The sequence below is a fragment of the Lactuca saligna genome, chromosome 3 (assembly GCF_052625555.1).
Source record: "Lactuca saligna cultivar CGN05327 chromosome 3, ASM5262555v1, whole genome shotgun sequence".
NCBI lineage: Eukaryota > Viridiplantae > Streptophyta > Magnoliopsida > Asterales > Asteraceae > Lactuca > Lactuca saligna.
Genome location: NC_136419.1, coordinates 33,533,411 through 33,561,337, shown reverse-complemented (window position 1 = coordinate 33,561,337; position 27,927 = coordinate 33,533,411). Strand labels below are relative to the sequence as shown.

The 27,927-nt window shown below is 36.2% G+C and overlaps 2 protein-coding genes across 2 annotated transcripts; both read right to left on the bottom strand.

The window, feature by feature from the left end:
* Positions 1 to 7,021: 7,021 nt before the first annotated feature.
* Positions 7,022 to 15,608, bottom strand: SPK1 (guanyl-nucleotide exchange factor). The gene is made up of 26 exons (XM_078983676.1): positions 15,177 to 15,608; positions 15,014 to 15,100; positions 14,727 to 14,889; positions 14,522 to 14,610; positions 14,328 to 14,440; positions 14,174 to 14,229; positions 13,985 to 14,082; positions 13,757 to 13,894; positions 13,350 to 13,664; positions 12,815 to 13,231; positions 12,428 to 12,733; positions 12,195 to 12,356; positions 11,817 to 11,962; positions 11,571 to 11,715; positions 11,362 to 11,488; positions 10,963 to 11,287; positions 10,790 to 10,865; positions 10,596 to 10,706; positions 10,333 to 10,515; positions 10,104 to 10,247; positions 9,856 to 10,029; positions 9,437 to 9,784; positions 9,018 to 9,350; positions 8,751 to 8,936; positions 7,686 to 8,660; positions 7,022 to 7,493 (listed from the first exon to the last, which is right to left on the bottom strand). Exons 1-26 carry the CDS (start codon positions 15,177 to 15,179, stop codon positions 7,239 to 7,241), a joined length of 5,475 nt encoding a protein of 1,824 aa, XP_078839802.1. The 5' UTR covers positions 15,180 to 15,608; the 3' UTR covers positions 7,022 to 7,238.
* A 3,339-nt stretch (positions 15,609 to 18,947) lies between these two features.
* On the bottom strand, positions 18,948 to 22,590 carry LOC145035086 (Endoplasmic reticulum vesicle transporter protein). Its single transcript, XM_078983675.1, has 12 exons — positions 22,458 to 22,590; positions 22,037 to 22,164; positions 21,543 to 21,625; positions 21,361 to 21,436; positions 21,202 to 21,269; positions 20,477 to 20,561; positions 20,247 to 20,356; positions 20,078 to 20,161; positions 19,821 to 19,967; positions 19,631 to 19,739; positions 19,388 to 19,507; positions 18,948 to 19,175 (listed from the first exon to the last, which is right to left on the bottom strand). The coding sequence occupies exons 2-12, from the start codon at positions 22,122 to 22,124 to the stop codon at positions 19,102 to 19,104; spliced, it is 1,044 nt and encodes a 347-aa protein (XP_078839801.1). The 5' UTR covers positions 22,125 to 22,164; positions 22,458 to 22,590; the 3' UTR covers positions 18,948 to 19,101.
* Between the last annotated feature and the right edge of the window lie 5,337 nt (positions 22,591 to 27,927).

Here is a 27,927-nt window from a genome sequence, read left to right as displayed (position 1 = left end):
GAAACAGGGGGAAAACGGGATATACCTCAATGAAACTGCTGAAAAACACAATGATGCTTGGATGGCTCTTCTTCCTCTTGATCTTCTTCCCCTCTTGCCTCAAAACCTTCAAGAACACACACAATAGTCTCAAACTCTCAAGGAACAAGCTTAGAACGAGGTTTGGGAGCTCTGGGGGTGATGGGGGCTGGCAAGAGGCGAATATGAGGTTTAAATAGGGTGCAAGCCCCTGAAACTTAGGGTTTCATCCAACAGCGGTGACTTGCCGAGTCCAAGATATGGACTCGCCGAGTCGCCAACTTAAACGTGTCCTGGGTCTCGTCCCTACTCGGCGAGTCGGACCTATGACTCGCCGAGTCCAAGGCTAAAAATGGAAAATACTCAAATAAGATTTACATACCAGGAACTAGGTGCTACAGATTTGCTCCCAAGAATTTAGATTCATCATCTCATCTTCATTGGGCACCATTTGGAGGTATAAAGCTCCAAACTTGGTTTATGTTTCATTAGATCTTTGCTAAGCCTTGATTTTTCATCTTTTTGTCCCAAAGTCAAGTGCTTGGTGAGTAGAAGGTACTCCAAAGCCTATAAGGTGTCCTTTAAGACGTTTTAAGTTATCTCAAGTCATAAGGATGCAAGCTTGAATATTGATTTGTCCCCATCCATGAGTCAGGGTGTAGAAAAGGATGAAGTAAGCTAGGATTTTAGTGTTGGGCTTCTTGTAGCCATTCCAAGGCATAAAGTTTGCAACTTTATGGCCTTAGGGGTCTTAGTGGGTTCATATCTAAGTTTTGGTTGTTTGGGTCTTAAGGATTTAATATGTTTTTGCATGGTTTTCATGAGGGGTGCATACACCATGCTTAACTCTCTATACGTCGCACGTACTGCATCCCAGTCGTGATCCTCCCACTTCGGTCGAGTATGTTGCGCGTACTAGTTGGTACGTTGAGCGTACGGCCCAGTCTAGCTTGGGGTGTGTTTTAAGCCTTAATCGTTGGGCTTGCTATTTAGGCTAGACCACGTACTTTCTTATTGTTGGGGCACTCCAGATGTTGGACTCATTTTAAACCTTAGATATCCTTGGGTTTGGGCCTAGGATTTTATTGGGCTTTGAAGACCAGCTGGTACGTTGCGCGTACCAGTTGGGTTTGGGCGTAGGATTTTATTGGGTTTGGGCCTAGGATTTTGTTGGACTCACTTCGGCCGAGTACGTTGCGCGTACCAGTTGGTATGTTGAGCGTACATCACAGTCTAGCTTTGGGTGTGTTTTGAGCCTTAATCGTTGGGCTTGCTATTTAGGCTAGACCATGGACTTTCTTGCTGTTGGACCACTCCAGATGTTAGACTCATTTTGGACCTTAGATATCCTTGGGTTTGGGCCTAGGATTTTATTGGGCTTTAAAGACTAGCTTGGCCCATTTTACCTTAGACGTTAGGCAAGTGTTGTAGGTTATGTCTCAATTACTAATTGGGACTCTATTGTTTAGTTAGCACGGGGATTTCTCCACTCCAGCAGCTCGAGCGTTTATCTAGGATTTTCAGCAATTGAGGTTTGTTTTCCTTACTAGATCCATGGGTCGAAGTGTAACACCCTGAGTTCAGAGGTGCAAGTTCAGGGTTCTTAGTGTAAATAAGGAAGGTCGACTCGGCGAGTCGATGAATAGACTCAACGAGTCGAGTCGCGTTTCTGGTCAAGTGTTAAGTGACCAACTCGGCGAGTCGGCGGCTAGACTCGGCGAGTTGGTGCTGAAAAGAGAAAACCCTAATCTCGGGGGTTGTGCCCTATATAAAGAACATAACATCCTTTCTTCAGCCTCCTTACCACCCTTGAGAGCCTACAAACCCTAGAAATCGAATGGAACCCCATTGATAGTGAAATTGGAACTTTGGGAAAGGAAATCTTGAAAAGGGAACTTGAAGACTAAGGGATTGCAGCAAGGGAGTTTGTATAGATCTAAGGTTTACTTCAGTGGGGGCTTTCATTTGAGGTAATAATCTGTTGCTTAAGCTCCTTTGAGTCTATATCCTTGTTGCTTGAGTTTTGGGGCATTTCTAGAGTTATTTCGGGTTTGGAGGTTGGATCTAAGGTTGCTACATCAGATCTGGACTTGAGATGGTCCAAAAGATCATAAAGTTCCTGTCTAAGAGCCATTGGTGAAGCCCTTTGTCTTGAACCCTAGCCCTAGAAGTGTTTTGGGCTTATATCTCCTTGCTCTCACGTAAAATTAGCAACTTTATGTGAGGGTTAGGCTGTTGAGGAATGGATCTATGGATTGGAGTCCCTGCATGGCTTGAAAAGTCTATGTTTGGAATGAGAAATGAAGAGACTCGGCTAGTCACATAGGTGCACTCGACGAGTTGTATGAATATGTGCATGGACTCGACGAGTTGGAAGAACAACTCAGCGAGTTTGTTGAAGATTGACTGGGACTCGGTGAGTCTATGCTTCGACTCGACGAGTTTGGTCGTGGAACCCTAGCCTTTTCTAGTTGAACTGAGAATCGGTGAGTCGAGGGATGACTCGGTGAGTTGAGCAAGAAGGGACTCAGAGCTTGTTGAACTCGACGAGTCTTGGGACGACTCGGCGAGTTGAGTCGTGATTGGGAGTTTCTGAGTATAGGGACTCGATGAGTCAACGTGTTGACTCGGCGAGTAGGGTCAACCAAGAAGGCTGACTTTGATTGAGGACTTTGACTTTGACCAAGAGTTGACCAGTTAACTACCAAGGGTATTTTGATAATTATTGGCATTTATTGAGTTCAGTCTTTTGGTATTGATCAGTGGTGGATTTCGTGTCGGAGGTTGGAGCAGCGTGATCTTATCTTTTCAGTCAACAGTTGCGAGGTGAGTTATCCTTACTATATCGACAGGGTCTAAGGCACCAAGGTCGGCCCTTTATTGGATGGAAATCCGGGTAGTTGTTATGTTATTGCTTTGCTATATGTTTGCATCCTGGTAGTTAGGATGACATATGCTAAAGACCTGGTTAAGGTCAGAATCCTGGAATATAGGATGATACTATGATAGTGATCGGTTAGGTCGGTATCCTGGTTAGAGTATGTTATATATGTGATCTGCTAGATCGGTTGATTGGTGGTTAATTGTTATATGATTGTATGTTTATGTGAATATGGTTGGTTGACTGGGGTTGGGTTGAGGCGGGTCCTGCTTTGTGCTGTAGGCCAACATACTCAGGGTGGACCGAATATTCCGAAGGCCCAACGAGCAGTCCGGATAGGCTGTAGGCCCCACGAGGGCAGACCAGACGTGTCGAGGCTTAGAGAGTGGACCAGGGTGACTGAAGGCCTGGTACGGGCGGACCAATCATACTGTAGACTCAGAGAGTGGACCAGGTGGGTTGAAGGCCCAGTACGGTCGGACCAACCACATTGCATACTCGATGTATATGGCTAGACTCGGAGGATGGACTAGGTGGACTAAAGGCCCGGTGCGGCGGACCAATCACACAGTAGACCCGAAGTGCATGGCTGTTCTATTATAATATGACATGTTATGTGTATGGTATATATGGTTGGTATTTTGGGGGTATCTCACTAAGCTTTCGGGCTTACAGCTGTGGTTTAACGTTTCAGGTACTTCAGGAGACCGTGACAAGGCAAAGGCGTGATCGTACCAATATCGACCAATATTTGGGAATACTCTGATAATATTGAAAACCTTTTTGTAATAACTTAATGAAATTGGGTTGTTTTTGAAAAGTTTAAATTGGTTGGAATTTATAGAGCGTTACACGAAGGCACCAATATCGACCCATTGTTTGTTGTGTAGAATTTTGGATGTCTCTATGATGCTTGCATGAAAGACCAGGATCTGGCCCCGGACATCTGTATGAAAGACCAGAATTTGGACCCTGGTAGTTATATGAAAGACTAGGATCTATCCCCTGGCATTATTATGAAAAACCGGGATTTGGCCCTCGACACTGAACGAAAAGACTATGATTTGGCCCATAGCATTAGTCTTCTTTCATGTGTGGTTTTTGGTACTTGGGGAACTCAGTAAGCGTTATGCTTACAAATTTTGTTTATGGTTTCAGGTACTTCCAGTTCCAAAGGGAAGGGCCCAGCGTGATAGCATAGCATCATCCCTCACGGTTTCCACATTTGAAATAATTTGTACTCTGCTAATTTAATACTATGATTTGTATGGATTCCGAACAACTAATTTGTGTTTTTCGAAAATTACCTAGGGTTCTTAGGGTTTCTTATTTGATGTTCATAGTTATAGGTTCAATAGTGAAAACATAGATCATTTAGGTTGCATGTGAACTTAAGGATTTTAAGTTTATTTGTTTTACCTAAATCCCATCAAAAGGATCACAATTTCAATTGGCTAGAGATTCAAAATCAAAACCAAGACTATTCACACTTGTGATTATGGTATAGACTCACAAAATTCTTATATATTTTTTTTTCAATCTGTTAGGCATATTGTAGATAATATTAAAGATCAATGGTTTTAAAAAAAAATAATAATACCAAAATTCATAATTTTTAATTCCTTATATATAGAATTCAATATCTACATATTTCATATAAAAGTATTGTATTATGTTATTAATCAATAGCGATTTATAGGATCATATATATACATAGATTATTTACACTTTCTCCTATGATTGATTTCTAATTGATAGATTATATTGATTACCAATTTTCTAACTATTATGATCAAATATCTAGGCCTACCACTTTATGAATGACAAAGCAATGATCATGCAAAATTTAAATACCAAATTGATAATAGAACAATTGGACTATGAGTGATATTAGTCACTCTCCTATGATCAACTTAAGCAACCAAGCACTAATTAACACTAATTATGCTCTCTAACACTGTTAAAGTTACTAGCTTTAATTACTTAAACTAAGATGTGATTAATCCTAACTCTAATTATCTAATGATCATAAACATTTAGGACATAGATTCATGTAATTAATATGATCAATTAACACATGAAATCTGATTTAAAAGTAATATAAACTAGAACTAAACATGATAGGGTTTATAAATATCAAACACAAGTAAAATCAAATATAATAATCCAAATATTGAAATCAACAAATATGGATCAAATTCATCTTCACCAAACAGAAGTAAGAGGTATCTAGCCTCCAATTGTAGCAGAAAAACACAATAAATCCATGTAAAATAAACTAGACATAAGTATGAATAGCAAACCAACTAGATCAATGTTGAATTATTCTCAATCTTCTTCAATCCTTGAGCTTCAATTGAATTTTGATCTTCTTCTGGGTTTCTAAAGGTTCTTAGCTGCAATAAACCTCAAAAAACCGAATGCACTCTCCCAATTTCGACCTAATGTCCAAGTTTTTATAATTATAAAAATCTGATCACCATGTCGTGGTTGACCACCAACATGATGTGGTCTTTAAGTAAATCTCATGTCTGCCAAGTCAGCCTCATGGTTGCGAATATTCCATTTGCCGGGTCGTGTTGAAGAACACCACGACGTGGTCTTCAGTCTACTTTTCTTCTTCTTTTGTTTTAGCTCTTGTTTCTTGTTTCCAACTCCTTGTATGCTTCCTTTTTGTCCCAAGCAAGTCTTTGCTACTACAAAACATATTTTAAACCATAATAAGTACCTTTTGTCCCAAAATAAGCGTAATTGCAGCTAAAAGTATTAAGACAATGTAGTAAATATATAACTAAATATGCACATATCAAAAGGTTCGCCTTCGATCCATGAAAGCCGAGGTTAAACAACGCCTAAGTTAGACATTGAAAGGCATTATGGACATCTATAGATTGTTTGAGCAGGTATGCATGATCTGGATGTTGTGGATCTACAAGACCTGACTATTGTTTCATGTAGACTGTTTCGGCAAGGGTTCCATCGAGAAAGGCATTATGGACATCAAGTTTCCGTAAGGGTCGTCGTTGTGTAATGATAACTGAGAGAACAACTCGTATGGTGTTAGATTTTACAACTTGACGAAAGGTTTCCTGGTAGTCAATCCCAACTTGTTGGTGGAACTTGGCAACAAATCTCTCCTTGTAGCGAGTGATGGTCCCGATCTTGTCTTTCTTTAACTTGTAAACCCACTTACAATCAATAAGGTTAGCATTCAGAACAGGAGGCACTAAAATCCAAGTGCCATCTCGAACAAGTGCATTATATTTATCCAGAGCCTGATGTCATTTTGGAGATTTGTTTGCAATAGAGAACGACGACAGTTCAGATACGTTAATGACATTGTGATGAGCGGAGGGATAGAAGGGAACATGTTGTTATGGGTTTTGCCTGAGATTGGTAGGATGTGGATGAGGGACGAATGTGGGAGGTTCAGGTTGTGTGGTGGATGATGGTGGAGGTGGGAGATGTATGTTAAACCGAGGGTTGTGGGTCAATAAGAGTGAGTGATCGATGTATATTAGGCATCTCATGAGGAGACACCATCAAGGTGTATGGAGAGGAGGATGAGATCGGAGAAGATATGGACATATTGATTTTGGCAAAGGTAAAGGGGGTTTCCTCAAAACGGACATAACAAACAATATAGATTCGTTTAGACGATAAGTCAAAGCAACGATAGTCATGATGAAGAGGGCTGTAGCCAAGAAAGATACATGGAGTGGATCTAAAATCCATTTTGTAAGAATTGTATGGGCATAGATGCAGAAAACAAATACAACCAAACACTCGTACTAATGAGTAATCAGGAGGACGTTTGAAGATATGTTGAAAGGGAGATATTTTTTGAGACATGTGAAAAGGCATGCGATTGATAAGACAAAATAACACTCTAAATAAATATAAAAAGAAATTAATATTTATATGTTTTGTTGGGTTGTTAATAAATGATAAAAAAAATTTAATAGTGATTGGTAGCATTTGTTGGGTAGGTAGAGCAGTAAGAAAATAATATTTAAATAAAAAATCAGGTTGTCATTGATAAACATCTTCTTACAAAAATTGATAAACATGGTGTTACAAAAGTAGTATGACCATGCTAATAATTGAAGATTTCAAAAGAAATTAAACTCAAACCCAAATATGGAGATTTTAAGCAAAAAAAAAAATATACAATTACAAGAAATTGTGTTCAACAAAATCCAAACCTATGAACCCAATCCTATTCAAACATTATCAACATTCAACCATAATACATGAACAAATGAGTGAAAACACAAACAGACAAACCACAAAACCAAACACAAACACAAAAACACCAACACCATGGATACACAATCAATCAGAGCTCCGAAAGAATTGCAGGGATGTAATGTGACAACTCAGCCGTGAGTGACTGAAAGCCATTGACCAACTGTGTGTGGAAATCTTGATCTTCATCCCCAATTAGTCTAAAATGCACGCGTATAGCTCTCTTACACACAGCCATGAATTCAAGAAGAGCAGCAATCAGTTGCTGCAACTCTTGTGATCGAAGTCTTGTTGCAGGCTCACCCGATAAGAAAGCTGTGCACACACTCAGGACACCACTGTTCACCTACACATATCAACCATTATTTAGTCCCAAAAATTAAAATTGCAGGCTACTTTAACCTCACTCTAGCAACATATTTACAAAACTTTTTTTACTGATTATAGCAATATGTAATTTAAGCTTTCACCTACACACTAATCTTTAGTTAATCAGGAAAGTAGTTTGCCATGATGAAGATAGGATACTGATACTCACTTGAACTGCAACGGATCCCTGAAGTATTCTCTGTAAACTCTGGAGTCGTGGAAGCTGATCACCATCAGAGCTTCTGGGCTCTTCCAGTTCATTTCTCAAAGCAGCAGTTCGCGTTTCAATCATACCAATCGCATTCTCCACTGGTGAAAACTCAAGAGACTCTGATTTTGTAACCAAAAGCCGATTCACTAAAGCAGGAAAAGAACCTTGCGTTTGAACCACTGTCCTCCTTTTCCACTGATCTTCCAATCCACCTTGTGTCTTACCATTTTTAGTAAACGGAGTATCAAACAGAAACCTGTCAAAAACACGCGCACGCACAGAACCAGTAGAAAGCGAAAAAATCCTCTCCCTTCTGCTTCCTAAATCCTCATCTTCCATGACTGGATCAACAGCTGTGATTTGGAGATAACATACGCCAGGCTGTAACTCCTCTGCTTTTACTTGTCTGGAATCCGGGATTATATGCAGAGTGTGATTACCATCCATACGTAGCTCGTATATATGACTAAGTTTTTCCATTATGTCACCTAACCGAACATCACGAGGCTCTCTGTAGACGTATTCTTTTTTATCAAGTTTCCCGAATTTTTCCCCGTAAAATCCAACTCGGTAATATGTGGCGTCTGTGAATGGGATTGGGCTTGATTCTTGTTCAAGGATTGATTCGTAGATGTTTGTGAGCATACTGTGGCATTTTGCCAGCTGTCCGTATGATCTTCTGCTTTTGTAAACTGGGATTACAAGTTCCAGAATGCTTCCACAGAAGTGATAGAGTTCGGCTTGTGAGAAAAGTTTGTTTGCCAGCTGTAAGTATTTTACAGCTGAATCCACGGTTAGTTTTGATGCACCATATCCTTCCACTTCTGCTGCTGAGGTTTCTGATGTGATCTCAGTGCTCACCATAGGACAGATTTTGCGGAGTGCAGTCACATGGTTGTTGCTCCAGACTCCATCGTTTCTGCTCACAAGAGCCTACAAGGAAACATGATATCATTCATAACTTTTTACAAATTTGCCCTCGTTTGTTTGGACAGACATAAAGGGGAAAAAACAGGGGTTTACCTGCATAACAACACCAGCAACAGCAACTGCACATTGAGCAGCTTCAGCCCATGATTGCATCTCCTGATGTGCATCACAAAGATGTAATAACCACATTATATGAAGATCTGGCACCGGAGCAAACGCCATTGCAAGCTTATAGAAGCTTTCAGCAGCAGCATATCTATCTGTGTTCATAAGTGATCCCTATAGTACAAAAACCAGGTTTTAATATTAGTAAGAAGTAATTTTTTTTTTCTTATATTGGTAAAAGAATTTCAGGGTTACCAGAAGTGCGTGTTCCAGACTAGCATCGAGAGCCAGAAGGAGGCTGTTGGATAAAAACTTCACCTCTGACCATGACCATTTACTTTCTGTTGACTTTTCTGGGATGTCAACAAGTGAAGTTTCTGGAAGGCCGCATTCGGTTAGTGACTTTCCACTCTTGCTTTCATCTGCCATTTCCTCTAGTGATTTTCGAAGACGACGTGCTTCACCACTTTCTTCAAGGGTCCCATCAGACTTCATTTGAGTCACTTGGACATCAGACATGAGTTCTGATAATGTGATCGTAAGCATGGCCCTCAATCTTGCTGTCTGTGTGAAATGTGAGAAAGAGCTCTGCAAAATTGTAAACAGACAATTAGGGCATGTCACAAGTGAGTTTGACACAAGTATTAGGCTAAAAGTGTGTAAATGACACATACCCTAACAAGGATCTGTAACCCTATGACAGCTCTTTTTCTGATATTTTCATTACGGAAAACAGCAAGCCTGAGAAGATGGAAAGCAATTTGCTTTAAGAAACGATCGTTTTCCCTTGCCATTAGTGTTGCACCATGAAGCTGAAACACATTGTTGAATACTGGGAATAGGGATTTCCAGAATGCTAGTGGTTGACTTCGGGAGAAGATACTGGTGAATATGGATGTCATGCAATCCAACTTTCCATAATCAGTTGCAATGCTATGCGATGCTGCAGCTTTGGAGAATTTCTCTGTTATTTCCAGTATTTGGAGACTAATAGCAGCACTGAGGTTTTCTTCCCAAAGTTCCTGAACAAGAAATCAATACTTCAATCTACAATTTTTCTAAGTACCATATATATGTATTTCAGAACACATACAAGTTTTTGCCTCAAAACTGGATGCAGTGATTCTCTCAGTGCTTGTGTTGAAGCTCCAATTCTAGAAGATTGTGCTTGAGCCAAAGCTTCTCTCAAGGAGAAGGGTTGGCTAGGGGAGCTGAGCTGGGAGTTCACTCTTTGCCACAAATATCCATTTTCGGATGCACCTTGTGGCTGCATTTCATGTGATGAATTTAGAAATACAATAAACAGGTGTAGTCATGATGACTGAACATAACAAAATATACCCGAATTTCTTGACGAGATGCCTCGGATAGATACTGATTAATGGCAGGTGAAAGCCTATCAGAGTATTTTGGAGACATAGGTGCTTCAGCAACTGGGCTCCGTGAACTGCCGCCTATAAGCAAGCTATCAACACTTTTTCTATGCTGCATTTTGTGTGATTAATGTAAGTTTGGCAAAATGAGAATACTTATGAATGCTGTTAGAAAGTGGAGACAATTAACAACCAACCTCAAAAAGAGTTAGACATTCCTCAAGTAATTTGAAAAATAGTCTTGTCCGAGCAATATTTTGCTGCCAGGCTTTTACAAGTGATGCATCATCCAGATTACGTAATATTTGCAAAACAACAATCAACACTTCACGCTTTTCAACAGCATTCAGGTTATAAAATACAGGCATTTCATCCAGTATCTGCACAAAAAGAGACAATAGGATTTGTAAATTAATAGGTCTAGCAAGCTCTTAAAAAAGAATTTAACTGTCTTAATTACCTGTCCCACAAGTGGAAAATATAGCTGGGCTATATACAATTTATCTTCAGGCTTCTGGTAGCGAGAATCACAATCATGCTTACATAAAAGGACTACCAAAATCCTTGCAGCCTAGAAACAGCAAAACCAATTAGCAACAAGAGACAACACTAGTTTATTAATCCACTAAAAGAAAGGAATATTATCACACTCACTTTTGCACGCTGGGATAAATCATCATGATCCCAAGTAAGGAAAAGTTCTTGAATTAATACAGACGAAAGGTAGTTCCTGTAACAAAGATCACAATTCTCACCACATCAAATGCTGTTGTTGTAGATAATGGAAGAAAATGGTACAAGTAAATCACATCTAAAATATAATATACCTATCAGAAGGATCCCTCCCAGGCATTTCAACAAACAGGTCATGATCACAAATGATTTGTAGAAACGTAAGCTTGCATTCATGCAAAACTGATTGACATACACCAGAGAACTTATCCAGGTACAAGGACACCAATTCAAAAACTTGTCGAGGCTCAATGGTTGACAAAAGATCATAACAAAAGAAAGCCAAACTGCTGTTTAAACGTTTTGCTAAACTTAACCCCCTTTTACAGCGTTCATGCACCTCAGTCAGAAGACAATCATATAACTGCATGATGCATCTAAACACACCTTCTTTCAACTGCATCGGTGGGATATCTTCACCTGTTCAAAATCAATGAGATTAGGGTTTCAACTGATTATATAGCCAATATTCATAATTACTCGATAGAAGATACCTAGTGATAGATTGTTGTATAACAGTCGAGTCTGCTCTAGTGCCATTGACTTCACAATCAATTCAAGGAAAAACCAAGCCATTGATAGCACATCATCATACACTGGTCCCACCCTGTAGCCTTTGGCCTACAACATAATATTCTCCATGAAAGCCTTTATTGAATTTTATATATTTCAGTGATATGAAACTAATGAAAGGAACATTTACCTTGCTACGAGCCAAACTTCCCCAAACTGTTGACAAACCAGGATACACTGGAGTTTGTCTACCACCAAAATCATCGAAAGCATAATCCACATAGTTCACCAGATATACATTTCTTTCAGCTTCATCAACTGACTCTTGCTGCACTCTACAGAATTAACAATGGTTGACAGTTTTTCTATGTTAATAAACAAAAATGATATACCACTACTCACTGCTGTGTGAAAATATTCACAAGTACATACATACCTAGTCAAAATATTAACCATAGCTCTGAAAGCAGCAACCTGGAGGGTTTCTCCACCATTGCCAATAAGATGTAGAAGCATATTCAATATTGGATGAAGAAACTGAAGCAGGGCAGTTGAGTCAACATTTTTCAAACTGTTGATTGCCTGAAAGGATTTCAATGCACATTAGAATGCAATTTCATAGCATAGATTAACTTAGAAAGAAGAGCAAATTACATTTGTGGTCCCTTTGGCCCCAAAACTTTCCTCTTGCAATTTTGGTCCTTAATCAGGTTTTTGTAACGCTTGACTATCTTTTTGGGACCAAAATTGCAAAAATCGGCTACATTCAAGGACCAAAAATGTAATTTACACTGGAAAGAAAAATAAATAGTACCTCAAGGAGTTCAGAACCCCAAGGTGGGCTTGTACGAAGAGTATGTCTATCATATTCAAGGAAGAAATCGCGAATACGTTCACTAATAGGGTACAATGATGAACAAAGGCGTAACCTTAATCGGAACACATTTTTCCCATCTTCCAGGTAATCCAGCCTCTCCTATACGAGGGTAAATAAGTAAATAACAACAATAATGATATAAAAGTGTATATAAGTAAAATATCACATACCTTGCCAGTATCTTGAAGATAGTGTGGGACCAGCTCTTTCATAATTGGTAGAGAGATCTCGGATCTTAACTGAGCATGTGTTGATAAAGGAAGAGCAGCATATCCAATTATTACTGGCTTTGGAGCCTCCAACTTTGTCTGAAGGTCAATATGGAAGAAAGTGAACAGAAGGTGATGTTGTGGGGTCCACATTGAGGGTAGTGAAACTTTAATTTCATCATGGTAGCAAGCCACCCTACTTCCAGGAGCAACTTGTGTGTGGGCCCACTTTTGTAAGGTCGACCCCGGCTCCCTTGCATACATTGCCTATTCAAATTTAAACAAAGATCAATTTTGTACAGAAAGTTTTTTCTTTTAACAGTATTGCTAAATTATATCTTCACAAACCTCTAGTGACTGTTTTCGAGCATCAGCATCATCTTTTCTAAGCTCAATTCGTATGAACAAGTTCCTTTTTCGGCTTAAACTAACAGTCAGTGGGTAGACATAAAGACAGTGGAAAAGCTGTAAGAAAGGCTCGTTTCTTATTGTTGTACGGAAGTCAAAAGCTTGAACATCATTAGCAGTCAAATCTGCATGTCCTGTTGAGTTTGATCCGTTTAAGGTTTGTTCCTTATGTCTATTTGAATGTATGTTGCGCCATTCGTTGACCGTGGAATCAGTTAGTTGACCCCCATGGTCAACTTCATTGGCCATACTGCCACTCTCTGAAGCATTGTCATATTCGGTGTTAGCAGCTTGAAGTTTTTCTATTTCCAACCTTAAGACACCTTTCACAGGCTTATGAACCTTCCTTTTGGGATCCTGAAAATAATTAGTTACCAATCTATAAGTCTGAACAATTTGTCTCAATAGCAGATTGTGAAGACAGGTGGATGTTGATTCATGTGTATTTAGATAAAGGATGTTGGTTTTGGTTTACCTGGAGAGAATCTTCAGTGTAGCTCTCTTTAACTTTATTTAGGTTTGAAACTTCAACCACAACAGAATTTCCACTTGAGTAACCGAGTTGACCATCTGATGTGACTTTTGCAATAGGCTCAGAGACACCACCCTCTTGCAAATTAACTCCTGAAAGACTATGAGCAAGTGGGCTACTTGGAGAAGCAGATCCATTAGATGTTGAACCAATGTTGCTATCAAATAGTGGGATGATTGCCCATGAAAAAGCCTCTCTGTAAGGCATCATCCGAGACCAAACTTGTAGTTTTTGCTTCTCTCTTTCAGTCAGATGGACCTATTAAAGGTAACTCAGAGTTAGAAGATAAACTGAATGATACAGAAAGCAAGTGATACATATATCATGACCATTTATGTCTTTTTACATACAGGTTCCTTTCGTGAATAAACAGATGGAGTGACTCCGCCTTCTTCAGTAGCACACTTTTCTAATTGTATAAGCAGACAGATTGATGATGAAGGGGCATCTAAATAGAAAAGTCCACGTGATTCAGAAGAACTGCTGGCCTGGTGAGGTTAACAAAAAACAAGCAAATATATCAGTTCTTGCTAATTAAACTTATATTAGAAAGACAGAGAGATTTTAGTGGTGTTTACATCTTGCATTTCAGAAGGCAGAACACGAAAAATGAAGTCCTCTGAGAGCTTTTCTCTTCTCTCTTTATTATACAATGATATAGTGCCATAAAACGGCTCTACAATAGAAATTCCACTGGTATCAGATTTAAAAACATAAAAAGGAAGTTATCTTACAAACAGGACTGAAATTAAAGGTTATGATCTCACCAACTAATCCTGCTTGAAATGACAGGGAAAGAACTTTTACAGAAATCTTCAACCCACTACAGACATGACAAAAGTATTATAAGTTATAAGAGGTTTAGGGGTATAAGTAAAACCAAAACTTGGATGCATTAACCCAAATGATATAAGTCTAAACCTCGAAGACTGTGGCATATTAGATTCTGGAATTCGTTGTCCAAATATGATTGACCTCTCATTTTCCCAGTCAAATACAGGTTCGTAAGCAGGCAAGGGGGATTCACCATAGTGCTGGATAAAGAATTAAAGTAAGCAATCAAAATGATTCTACATATGCAACTTTAAATATAAAGAAGATTGGGTGAAAATAACCTCTGTAAGCTGTCTACCAGAAGTACTGGGTACATCATCATCAGTGATGTCTTCAATCTTATCTTGCCTAGCATTGGCAAGATGCATTTCTGCAGGGTTCAAAGGAAGCATCATTTAGAAAAAGTTGCTAATGAATATTTTGTTTTAGTAGAAAGAAGCTATTCCGATCCTAAAAGTAAACTTTTTGCTAGTGTTACTATGTTACCTGTTTCAATATCGGTATCAGGCCCTTCAAATATCTGGTTCTGAAAGGATATACTGCCAACACTTTCATAGTGCCCATACTTGTTTTCATCTTTAATCCAATCAGTCTTGTAGCATTGAACAAGTTCATTTAGATGTGGCCACTGCTCTAAATTTTCATCAAGCTGCCAATAAGCATATGATCCATGAATGATAAGTTTGTGAATATCCTTAAATTACTTATCCATGCCAAACATTATAAAAATAATCATCGCACTATATTATATAACATCAAAATCTGCCGCATACCAGTGAGTCAATGTCCAAATTTGCAGCAACTGGCTGGCGTGGTTTTCGTCTAAAACAGTGCCCATTAGATGACATTTTCTCTGTGGCCTGTAATAAATTTCAACCATGAGAACATACAAACAATATTGTAATTCTTTAACCCATAAATATCTTAATTCTTTACCATCAGTAAAGGTAAAACTCACTGCAATCAAACATTTAGGAAAAAACCACGCTCTTCCATATCCTAATTTATCCCTTCAAAACCCTAAAACGCATTAAACCTACCCGCAACTTAATGCAACTACTTATTCATCCCCTAAATGCGAAATATGGTTCAACAACAGAACGAAGAAGAGCAAGACATCATCACATAACTTTAGTCACAGCCATTCATCAAGCGGATTCACAATAACCCAAAATAAACCGATTAAAATTACATGACTTTGTTTAACTACAATAAGCAGCAGAAATGGGGAAAGAGTGAGTCTGATAGCGTCAATTACGCTGGCGAACAAATGAGCCAAACCCCATTCACACTCTCTACTCTCTACATTCAAGTTTGGAAACTGGGGTTTCTATTTTGCGGTGGATCTGGATGACATTAGTGAAATGCAGATTTTTATGCAGTCGCATGCCACATAAAGATGGGGGAATAAAGAGTACTGACCTCTGAATAGGCAAATAAATGACTGCAAATTGAAGTGGGGTTTCAAGTGAGTGTGTTGAGTTCAGATCTATGGAAGAAAGGACTTGAAGCAAAAACCACTTGAAACCCCAAAACCATTAAAGCTAGTAGCAATAGCAGTAGCAGAAGTAGTAGGTTAATGATAGCAGCTGGAAAGTTGGGTCGGGTGTAGTCGGAGGATGCTTAAAGCTTCGTCATTCCATAGTTGTCAAAGGTGCTCACTGGTGGGCGAGTGGAGTTAGGTAATTAATGTGTAATGTAATCTGTATCCAAATCAAATCATCTCCGGATTTGTAGATATGAGTTTGACAGCCCAATATAGGAATCTCAAGTTTAACTCCATACGGTCAAACGTCGTCGCTTTGTCAAGTACTTTCATTGTTTTCCGATTGAAAGGAAAATGTATTTTATTTATTAGGATTAATATTATAAAAATCTTAAAATTTTAATTTGTAATTAGAAAAAACCTTAATATTTTTTTTATTATTGCTATGGTCATAATTTTTTCACATAATTATTACTCTAACCCACTTAACGAGTTTTATGGTTAACTTGGTTAAATATTTTGCAAAAGCAATCCTAAAATGTTCAAATTTAGTCTATTAGGTTTGCAAAAAACTATAGCTTTTTAATTTTATTTTACGTTTTTTGTATACTTTATTTATTTTCGGTTTTTTTATAAATACGTATACATTTTTATTTGCTTTTTCTATATACTTTATTTATTATCATTTTTTAAATTTATTTTTCAACAATTTGATTTTTTTTACCTTATACCTTTTGTTTTCTATTTTATGGTGTATATATAGAATATATTAGAGTTTTTTTTTAGTTTTTTTTCATATTTCTTTTCGTATTATATTTTAATTTTTTCATCTTTATATTTTTTTTCTTATTTGTTTTCCAATTATTTGTTTTTTATTTTTTGTATTTCAAAACACGAATATATCATTGCAATGTAGATTCAACAGGCAACGTTAGCTTGGATATCTTGGAAGAAAATAGTTGGAATCGTGCTTTAACAATTTCAAAGGTGCTACTTGCTTTGAGATCAATCTTCACCAACCCTAACCCTTGTATGTATTTCATTCTTTTTGTTATAGTTTAATCCTTAAATTCTCTATCTGAATTGTTATATTTTAATCTTTTAGCATCTTTAAAAATCTAAAATTTGGATAAAGTTGATAATTTTGTTTTTCAATTGTTGCAGATAAACCTCAAGTTCCAGGAATTGCTCATTTGTACTTGGTAGACAGAATTAAACATGATTCATTAGCTGCAGAATGGACTCAACGGTTTACAAAGTAAAAATTGAGCATTTAGGAAACCAAATAGTCATGTGTGTTTTTAGTTCATATATTATGTATGAATTATAATATATATTTCATGTATAAGTATCGGTTTTTCTTGTATATTACATTGTAAAATGGCTTAGGAAGTGCATGCCCTTTTAAATTTGGAAGATTTTCAAAATACTCGGTCCATATAAGTTAAAAATACAAAAAAAATAATAACAATAAAAACAAATAATTGGAAAACAAATAAGAAAAAAATAAAAAGATGAAAAAAATTAAAATATAATACGAAAAGAAATATGAAAAAAAACCAAAAAAAAACTTTAATAAAAACTCTAATATACTTTATATTTACACTATAAAATAGAAAACAAAAGGTAAAAAGGTAAATAAATCAAATTGATGAAAAATAAAGTTAAAAAATGAAAATAAATAAAGTATATACAAAAAAGAAAATAAAAAATGTATATATATTTATAAAAAAATCGAAAATAGATAAAGTATACAAAAAATGAAAAATAAAGTTAAAAAATCATGTGGTGTAATTTTTTCCAAACCTCATGGACCAAATATGAACTTTTAGGACTGATTTTGCAAAAAAATTAACCAAGTTAACCATGAAACTCGTTAAATGGGCTAGAGTGATAATTCTGCAAGAAAGTTGTGACCATAACAATAATAAAAAATATATTAGGGTTTTTTCCAATTACGGGTTAAAAATTTAGAGTTTTTATAATATTAACCCTATTAATTAAAAAAAACTATTTCTAGCGTAATAATTTTATTATTTGCAATTATAATTAACACATTACATTAGTTTTACTCCACTTGTTTCGATTCGTTTACTTGACACTTCTATTTTGTCACTTTTTCTGTATCAGTTTGATATTTATATTATCACAGCTATTTTAGATTATTTTTACTTAATTCGACTAAGAGTTAACATCCATTAATCTAGATTTTGATATTTTTCTTTTAAAGAACATGACAACTAACAATTTATGTATTCTATAAAATGAAATTGCATAATTCATCACATCTACTGATCTACATAGGATTTGGTTTACTAATAATCACGATGTTCTAAAATCTAAGATATAAGCATTAGAATTTCACTATAACTAATTTGCTTGGAAGAAGTAGACTGACAATAGCAAATTAGCAATCGACACTACTTGTCTTTATTCATTCAACCTCAAACACTCAAAGCCCACTTTGGAATGATTTGTATTATGACACTTCTTCTCACAATACTGCCACGAGATAGGGGCCACTATTTTGATTCATTTCCTACATTAAATCAACTTGAATTTTGTTTTATAGTAATTAAATAAAATAAAATGAGTAAAAATATAAAAAGTTAGTAATAACTAAAATGCCTAATAAGGACAACGGGTAAAAAAATCGGAAAATGTGTATTCAATTACTTATAACTTCCTTAATTGATCTTTACTTTAAAAAGATAGAGGTGTTGACACATCAAATGACAATGTTTTATGTTATCAGAAAATACCCACTCATTTCACAAAAGTAAATGAATCTGAGAAATTACGTTATTTTGAGGAATTATGTTAAAATGTCCCACTACAAATTTGATATCTATTTCGCATAAAAAGATATTATCACAACATATGAATCAAAAATTTGCAAAATATAAAAGTCATAAAATAATGCAGCAAAGTAATTTCGCAGAATTATTTTTTTGAAAAAGGACTGATGATTTTACGATAAATGTGTAAAAGATGGTCATATTCTGGGTTCCTAACCTTCCTTTCGGTCATTTTAGTGGTCATCCCTTATTTTAATAACTTATTTTCTAATCATGTTTAATACATTCATAACAAAAAAATAATTAATGTCAAACATCCATCCAAGCCAATCCAACCTTAATACTATGTTTTTGTGGCCAAGTAACTCTGGTTAATTCCCTACTGTAACACCGGAGACCATGAGTATAATAACCAACCACAAATAAAAAATGTTACTATCGTTAAACCAATTAACTGTAGTTAAATAATACAATTACCAACAAAAATATGGGTTGACAAAAGGATACCAAGTTCTAAATATGATAAAAAGCAAAATGACAAAACACATTATCTGTGATGTGATGTGCTTCATATTTTTTACCGCATTGAACGTCTGGCTTGTGGTTTTGTCACTGCCTCCAACAATCTATACATCCATCGATCAAGCATTCCTGTCAAAGTTATAAATATACGCAATTTACTCGTATTTCTTTAGCTTTTATACAAAGTGTCAAGTAGAATGATAACTGAAGTTGAGATAATTACATGAAATTTACCAAAAGCTCTATGTTACTGATACGCTTCTATGTACTAATATTAAAAACTGTATAGCCTATTTATTTACTTTGGTGTTAAAACAGTTAAAGAAAGAGTTAAAACAAACCTGTTAGAGCAAATGTGCCACCAAGGACTGCACATAAGCGAGTAATGAAATGTAGAAAACTGCGTCTTTCTTCTTTGATGGTAACCGTAATTGGAGAAAGATCATATAAAAAGTAAACAGCTGAAGAATCACATCAAAGAAACTCATTTTAATTTCAAGATCTCACATATATAATTATAAGCAAAACAAGATTGTCATCATAATAAGCACTAATTTGATTTCACAAAAGAAAAGAAAACAAACCTGGCCATGTCCTGTCATATTCATTCATTGGAGAGAAGTACTCAGTAACAGAGAACTGATTGGTAGGCAACACTTCTTTTGATATGTATTTATACTCCGTTGGAACAATCTACATTACCATAAAAAATAAACATATTATGATATACCATAAGAAGATAAAGCTGGCATCAAATAAAATAAACTTTATAACCTTTATGTAATATTTAAAAGTTCCACTAGCACCAGGGAGTATTCTATGAGTCTCGTCTAGAGGATTATGAAGCCCTGGATACTTTGGCCCAAAAGACAAATCATGAATCACATGGCTCACATTCACATGGCTAGCTCCTTCAAAGATCTGCAGAAATCAGAGATCAATAACAAATCAGAATTTTAGATTAATAGTAATATGTGTAGTTGTTATATAATAAAATAGACACAAATGTCGTGTACTCATGTTTTATTTACCATCTGTGCTACAAAAATGTTCAAACCATGAACTGAAATATGGAAGTTTCCAGCAACTCTTTGAACATCCAACGTCCCATAAACCTAATTCAGTTAAAAAGAATATTATGAGCAATATTTCTATTATCTATGTCTACTGTCAAATATAAATAAATGTCACAACACATACCCGACATCCTTCTCCATCATGAATTGCTTGCTTGACCTTTTTGATCATGTTTTCAGCCTCATCATCGAATCTATCCAGATGAGGTTTTTCATGATGATGTGTTTCATTTCCTAATCAAACTAATACATAAGAGCCATGATACTAATAATAATAATAAATAGTTTAAACTTTAAACATGCGATGCAACTGCTATATATGAAATGAAGCATTATACATTCAAAGATGATTACCATGATTATGTGTTGTATGTCCCTTTTCTACTAGATCTGATAGATACTCTGTCCCGATAATCATCCCTTCTTTATTCAATCGAAGCTGCAGTAACTCTAACCCGTTAAAACAATCATAATGCATCAATTACATACAGCAAGCGAGATAAAATGGAACAAATTTTATCTTAAATTAGCAAAGGGTAAGCAGAATAAATCACATATAACAGGTATTAGTCAATAGTCAGTCCAACTTGACAAGCAAACCACATATAAACAACTGTTCATCTCCAATTCTTTATAGTTTCCACAGATACTATTGATGTATAAATCATGAAGTAAGGGATTTAAAGCAATTTAGATGATGAAAGTTATCATCCTTAATATGTCATTCTTAACAGAAGGTTTTACCAGAGCACAAAAGAGATCTTGACATTTTAGGAACCATTCATTTTGGTGTCATCATCTTCTATTCTCCATTTTCATTTTGTCTAGTCCTATTACAGCATAAAATCCAATACTTAGCTAGTTGCTTTGCTGGTTTCCCAACCCCAAAAAATAAATAAAAACCTTCTTCTAACATATGACATTTAATGGAGTTCTAAGGATCACAAATTTGGATAAAGAAATGACTATTTAGATAATCTCAATAAAGTTAAAGGTTAAGGTATTGCATATTGACAAAAATAAAATACATTGTCTAATCTACATAACGAACATGTTATTTAACAACAGAACAACCATACCTTCCATATATTTGTGTCTAAATCCACTTCATGTTTGCCAGACATATCAATGGCATCTACACTCAAAACTGACAAAAATACAAATGTTAATCACAGTGGAAAAAAGCATGCTCACAGTATGAACAAAACAGGGAGTCATCTTGACTAAAAGTTGCTAACCTTGACAGGGTAAAGCAGGGAATGACATGTTTATATGGATTGGTAGGGTTTCTCCACGTTTCAGGTCAACAGCCATCTGCCAACATATTAATTTTTACAAGATATAATCACTATGAAGCAATGATCTAATAAATATAAATTAGTCACCATCAGGGCTAAAAGATTATGGCAAAAGAACAAACCTCATGAACTGTATATGTAGATATGTAGTATGTCAGCTCATGCAAGAATAATGTTGCCATTATGAACAAACCTGCAATAGAAACTAGACAACCAAAAGAGGGGAAGAAAGAAAGTGAGATTTCAAATAATGATGCAAACGATTGAATTGATTAAAATACCAAAGAATATATGAACTTCAGATGTTTCTACATTGATCCTATTTGAGTAAGTTGTGTAGATGCTATTATGGTGAACTAAACCAACAAAGTGAACTGCAACCAAAAATGCACAGCCTTGGGCAGTAAAATCCAAGAAAATTTGAGAAAAAAAAAAATCTTTCCGGTTGCTTCTTGGTCAGGCATATTATTTTTCTGCTTAAGTTATCTCATAATTGTAAGAATTTGTTCATTTTTTCTTCAATCTAACATGGTAGCCATCCAAGTGAAACCACACTCACTCAGACATGTTCTTATAAAGATCAAGGGAACTTTAATTAGTAATAGAAAAAACTTACCAACAGCACCAGACTGTGTTTTCTGCAATAAATGCTCTTCTGCACGCGGAAACGCATCAAGGTTCTTTAATACTTGTTTCACACCCATGATGTTTTGATTTTTTTTTTTAACAAACTTTCGTGAACACCTGTGATTTTCATAGCAAATCAAACAATTTTGCTTTAAAACTGAACGAAAATAATCATCAGTCAATCAGATTATACAGCTCAAAGTAGCCAAATCCTAACACAATGAATCAATCACGTATAAAGGGTTCTGTCAGCGGACCCCTAAATTTTCAATTTCCACAACAAATTTACCGAATCCGGTGATCGCAATATATCAAAATTTAGTGCGAATCTATCTGATTCCGTCGTAAACACAATAATTTCGTACTAACAACAAATCGAAGAGTCTAGAAAAGAAGGAATATACGCTGACCTGAAAGGACAAGAGGAGGGGACGAGACCGTACGAAGAAACACGCACAAACTAAGACAGGAGGATTTGACCGGTGACAAATCCGAAGAAGACGATGATTTTGCGAGAGGCCGTCCATGGCTATCGATACAAAGTCCAAAGGCAATGGGCCATGGGTCGGGTTCGAGTGATGATTGACCGGGTTTCATAACAATTGGGCAATTGTTAGAATAGCTATGAATATTTTTAACTTTTATTCATCATGTCAACCTATTTCTTTTCAAGAAAAAAAATATTGAGTATTATTTTTCAAGATCGATACAAAAATTAGCTATTGCAAAGCAACACCATTTTTCGAATTTTGTATATGACATTTGTGAAAATCTCATTCATTTGCAAAAAAATAGATCCCAAAACTAGATTTGAAAAGAAGAAAAAAAAAATCGTAGGTACCATCATCGAAAATTCAGTATCAGATAATCGAAAATCAATTGCAATAGATTAAAAAACAAACCATTATTTTGAAGTTTTATGTGTAAGTCTTCAAACACTATTTCCACTAGAAAAAAAAAAGTAAATATATTTTAGATGTGAAATCCTATTTTGTTATTTTCGTATGTAAAACAACAAAATTAAAATTTATTTGGTTGTTGATGTGGTTTTTATGACTAAAACACCAAAAAAATCAGAAAAAGAGGAATTTGATTTTAAATGTTGCAAGTGATCTTCGAATTTTGCATGTAAAATCTATATTTTCGCAAATGGCATCTGGTGATTTTTTTAAAAATCTAGTTTTGTGACCCGTTTTTCATAGGTGGCTAAGATTTTTAGGGATATCATTTGGGAAAAACTTCACAACGGTGTCGTTTCATAGATTCCGTAGATGATGTATGCGAAAGTCATGATTATTTGTAAGATCATGTTTCCTATCATTTCTTATTTTAGGGTTGCGGGCCGGAAGTTGATTGTGTAAAGGTTTTGTGTCTTGAGGAGGTAATGTTTAGTCCTTTTAGAATGAAGTAACGATGGTTAATAGATTTAACATTTGAACTGTGATTTGGGCCAAAAGGTTGAAAGGGAAAAGTCATAAGTCGAGTTCTTACATGAAATATGGATTTTTGTATAATAAGTTTTTAGTCCAAGATATATAGATAATGTTGTGGGGCTCTTTAATATATTTTTGTGCATATAAAGAACGCCAAAATCAAAGTTGAAATGAAGAAGTTGCAATAGTTTAAAAGTGTGTTGATTTTGGGAATAAGGGTAGTATGTTAGGCGTACCAGCATGGTTAAGTCGCGCATTCAAGAGCACACGTTGGGCGTACGTGATCGGAACCCAAACCCTAATTTCGAGGTTTTGAGCCATATTTAAGGTCCTTAACTTTCCCAAACCCTTTCTATTCTCAGCTTCCATCTTCCCAACTTCCTCCCTTGAAACCCTAACCCTAATTTGAGCCTTGTGAGCCAAAGAGTGTGTTTTTTGGTACCTGTGAAGGAAGAAGAAAGTGGTGATAAAGCTTGGAAGCTTGAAGTAACTTTAGATCTGGAAGTTCGCATCCCTCATTAATCTCCAAAAGGTATAAAGTTAGAAGCTTTATGAATGTTTCCTTAAATCTAGTTTAAGGTGTTAAAGTTATGTCCTTTTTGTCATACAAATTGCTCCATTTGAGTTTGGGTTGTTCCAAATCTTGTGAGGTGCATTTCCATGTGTATATGAGGGTATTAGGTCATAAAAATGTGATATTGGTCTTGTTCTTCCATTCATGCATGTGGTAAGAAGCTTAGAATCTTATGATAAGTTAGGGTTTTGGATTTGGTCCCTTCCTAGCCATGCAAAATCATAACGTTTGAAGCTTTATGATTTAGAGTGTTAATTTGGACCTAAAACTAAGCTCTAAACAAAAGGTCTTAAGGGATAAAGTGCTTAATGGAATGTTGGAATCAGTCAACTTATGTTGGGTGTAGCTGGGAGTACGCTTGGAGTACTGGGTTTGAATCGTGTATGATGGTCGTACGTGGAGTATGTTGGGCGTACTCAGCCAGCCTTGGACTTTGATTTTCGTTGACCATTGACTTTTTGACCAAGTTTGACTTTGGGTCAAACTTGAGGGATTTGGACTATTAATTGATATTTTATCTGGTTATGGTGTTAGTGAATTCATTGGTGCAAGCAATGTATAGAAGGGATCATATCGCAGTGTTTCGGAGTTCTTTGATTCGGGTGAGTTTTGCCTCATTGTACCATGGGTCAAAGGCACCAATGTCGGCCCACTAGTTTTGGTTATCTTTTAGTAAAGGGATGTTGAGTGTGCAACGTATAATGAGAGGTCGAATGTATTTTTGGTATGTATAGGTGCGAAGTCTGGTACTTCGCAGTGTATGTATTTTGCAAGGTATTTGTTGTGTTGTGGTTTCACGTCTAGTCCTTGCATATTTTTTGAGTGTCTGTTTTACCCTATAAATAGATTAGTATAGAAGTAGAGAGATAGTTTTTGGGCACTTTCGTTCTTAATCTCTCTTTCTTGTACTTTTGTACTCTTTCAGACAAATCAACGAGTCAAACATAACTTATTTACGATTGTGTTGTTAATACTTTTTGTTATTGATTTTGTTCTCTAAACTTGATTCAAACACTTTTAAATTGGTAGGCCCTCGTGCTACCAAAGGGCAAGAAATTTGGAATAAGCGAGGTTCAGTCCATGAAAGGAAAGCTAAGTTTTAGTTTGGTTTGGTCCTAAACCTTATCTTATGATTGTAGGTTGGAAATAACAGATTCACATGGATGGGAATGTATACACTAGAAAATATTGGTCACAAAAGGTTTCGCTCTAACTCATGAGAATAATTATGAGGAAAAACTTTCACTAATAGATTTTAAAGATCTGATAAAGATCAACATGGTTAGTGGTTGTATTGATTGCATTCTCAAAAATTGATAATATGATTACGACATCCTTCTTCATATTTCGAATTGTGAGGAATAGTTTGAACTTTCATGACACACACACACACACATATATATATATATATGCAAGTTCTGAAAGGGTTTAAACTTACACATGTGTTATCCAATGAAGGTTTATAAGCTTAAGAAGTCTAGTTAAAGACTTATCGAAGCATCGCGTAACATAAATTTGTACTTCTTTAAGAAAGTCAAGAGTATTGTTTTCTAGAAGTCCAGTTGATTTATGGGTACATGTCAAAGCTAGTAGGAGCATAATTGTTATGTTAGTATTGCTTGTTAATAATATTGTTCGTAAGAAACAAAGTTTTCAATTTGCAACTTGTTTCGCAATGATATACTTAAGGGAGATGGCACTCATACTTCATTTTTCAAATCTAAAAGTTTAGATTGTAGTGTTTAATAGAACTTAGTCACAAACATATATGAGTATTGTGACATCCCCGTTTTCACGGCTAGAATAGACCGATTTGTTTCTGATTTATTTTGAAAATCATAGTATCTTTTAAAGAAAAGTGTTGTGGAATTTGTTCCAAGAAAAACATGATAAATATATTATCAAATCATTTCTGAAGAAATATATTTTATTCCTTTTTAAAGCATCGGGATGTCGTCGTCAATATAAAAACATAAGCATAAACAGACCTTACATTCATTTACAGTAGTGATCTCCTTAATCTCTCATTGTAATGTGGCTTCGTATCGACACCTTTGATACAAATAAACTTCTAGCTACAAGCTTCTTACCTTAATAACAGTTGGGATAATTCTATTGATCGCTTCGATTATCTTTCACTTCAATCGTTTGGCTTAAGTCAGATGCTACATCGATCTTGGTTCTTTGAACCACGTAACATACTCATCTTAGTCAAACTCGGTTTGATATGACCACTAGGGTCAGATTAACAATAATCTTCTTAATCATTACCGAAACGATGGTAACGACAAACATGAACAAAACATAATCAATTACTAGTGCCTTGGTAACCTTGTGACTTTCCCTGATTCAAGCATGAATCTTGTGCTTCCAGTAGTATAAGCCCTTACTACCCTTCACACCAGTTCATACTCGTCCCAAGTATTGTCTCGCAGTTTTCCAAGTCACCATACAAGAATTTCACATAATCATTTAACATTTCAGATAACATAATGGAGGTTTTTATATTATTTCTTGAAACGGTTACATAGACGTTCAAGTTCAACCTATACTATGCCTCTGATAGGATACACCTCCTGATACTGTCCACGTGGCTATTTCATAACTTGATCTTCGGATATCAATCCTCACTCCTAATTTCTTGCATTATCAGTTGCTTCGTCAAGGATCATCTGGAATGCTCTTGCCTTCGGCTTTGGCAGCACATTTGGCTTTGTAGCCCCTTCCTTATTCGAAAAGTCATGCATGTCATGTCCTTCTTCACCATACTTAAAGCATATTTCTTTTTTGGTCATGCATTCATCGACATAGTGACCAGTCTTCCCGCATTTGAAGCAGGTCACCTCTTTAGAGCATCTCCCAGCATGTTTCCTTTACATTTGTCACACCACATTTCTTCATTACTATCCCCATATATTTTGTTGTTGGGGTCAGACCTTGGGGACATATTTCTCTTTTTGAATCTTGAAAATCCCACAAACTTCCTCTTCTCGCCTACCTCAGCTCTTTCCAAACCCTTTTCCTTAAGTTGGATCTCCACATTCTTGGCTGCTCTAACGGTTGGCTTCAAGGTAGTTGCCATTTTTACTATTGCACCAAAGTCTGCTGGTAATCTGTTAGCAAACCTATCTATCTTGGAAAGTTAAGTAGGCACCAAGTAGGGGAATAACTTCATCTTCTCGATGAATGTGGTGGCATCCTCATCAACCCTCATCTTCCCTTTCTCCAAGTTCTGAAACTCATTGTTTAGGTCTATCAGATATATCTCTAAGTAGTATTGCATTTTCAACTGCTCCATGAATGCTTCCCAAGACATCCTCAAGGCTTCTCCTCGTGGCATTGTATCTGCCAACAACTTCCACCAACTTAAAACTCCAGTCTTTAGTTGTCTAAATGCAAAGACGGTTTTCTGCTTGTTGTTGGAATTGCAACTTTCAAATACCATCTCCATCTCAGAGATCCAATCCATGGTATCTACAGGCTTCGAGCTTCCTGAAAGACTTGGTGGTTTGGCACCCCAAGAAGTTCTTATACATGCACCCATCCCTGTCAATCCTTATGTCCGGGTCATTCCTCATAACCATTCGGGGTTCAATTAGACTCCCAGTCTTACTATAGTTCCCTTCATCAGATTGCTCAATGTTTAGCTCAGGTTGTTCAACAGGCATAGTAGGCTCGTCCTTATTTTATTGAAGTAAACGCCTTGTTTCCTCCATATAATGATCCAACATCATTTGGATCATCGTTGGCACTCATGCCATCGTGATTGGCTCAGGTGTAGTTGCTACTTCTGGTGCATGCTCAATTACAGGCCGTTGATTCCCGTTTCCATTCACGTTTCTGCTTCGGGTTCTTGCCATTTTGATCTATATA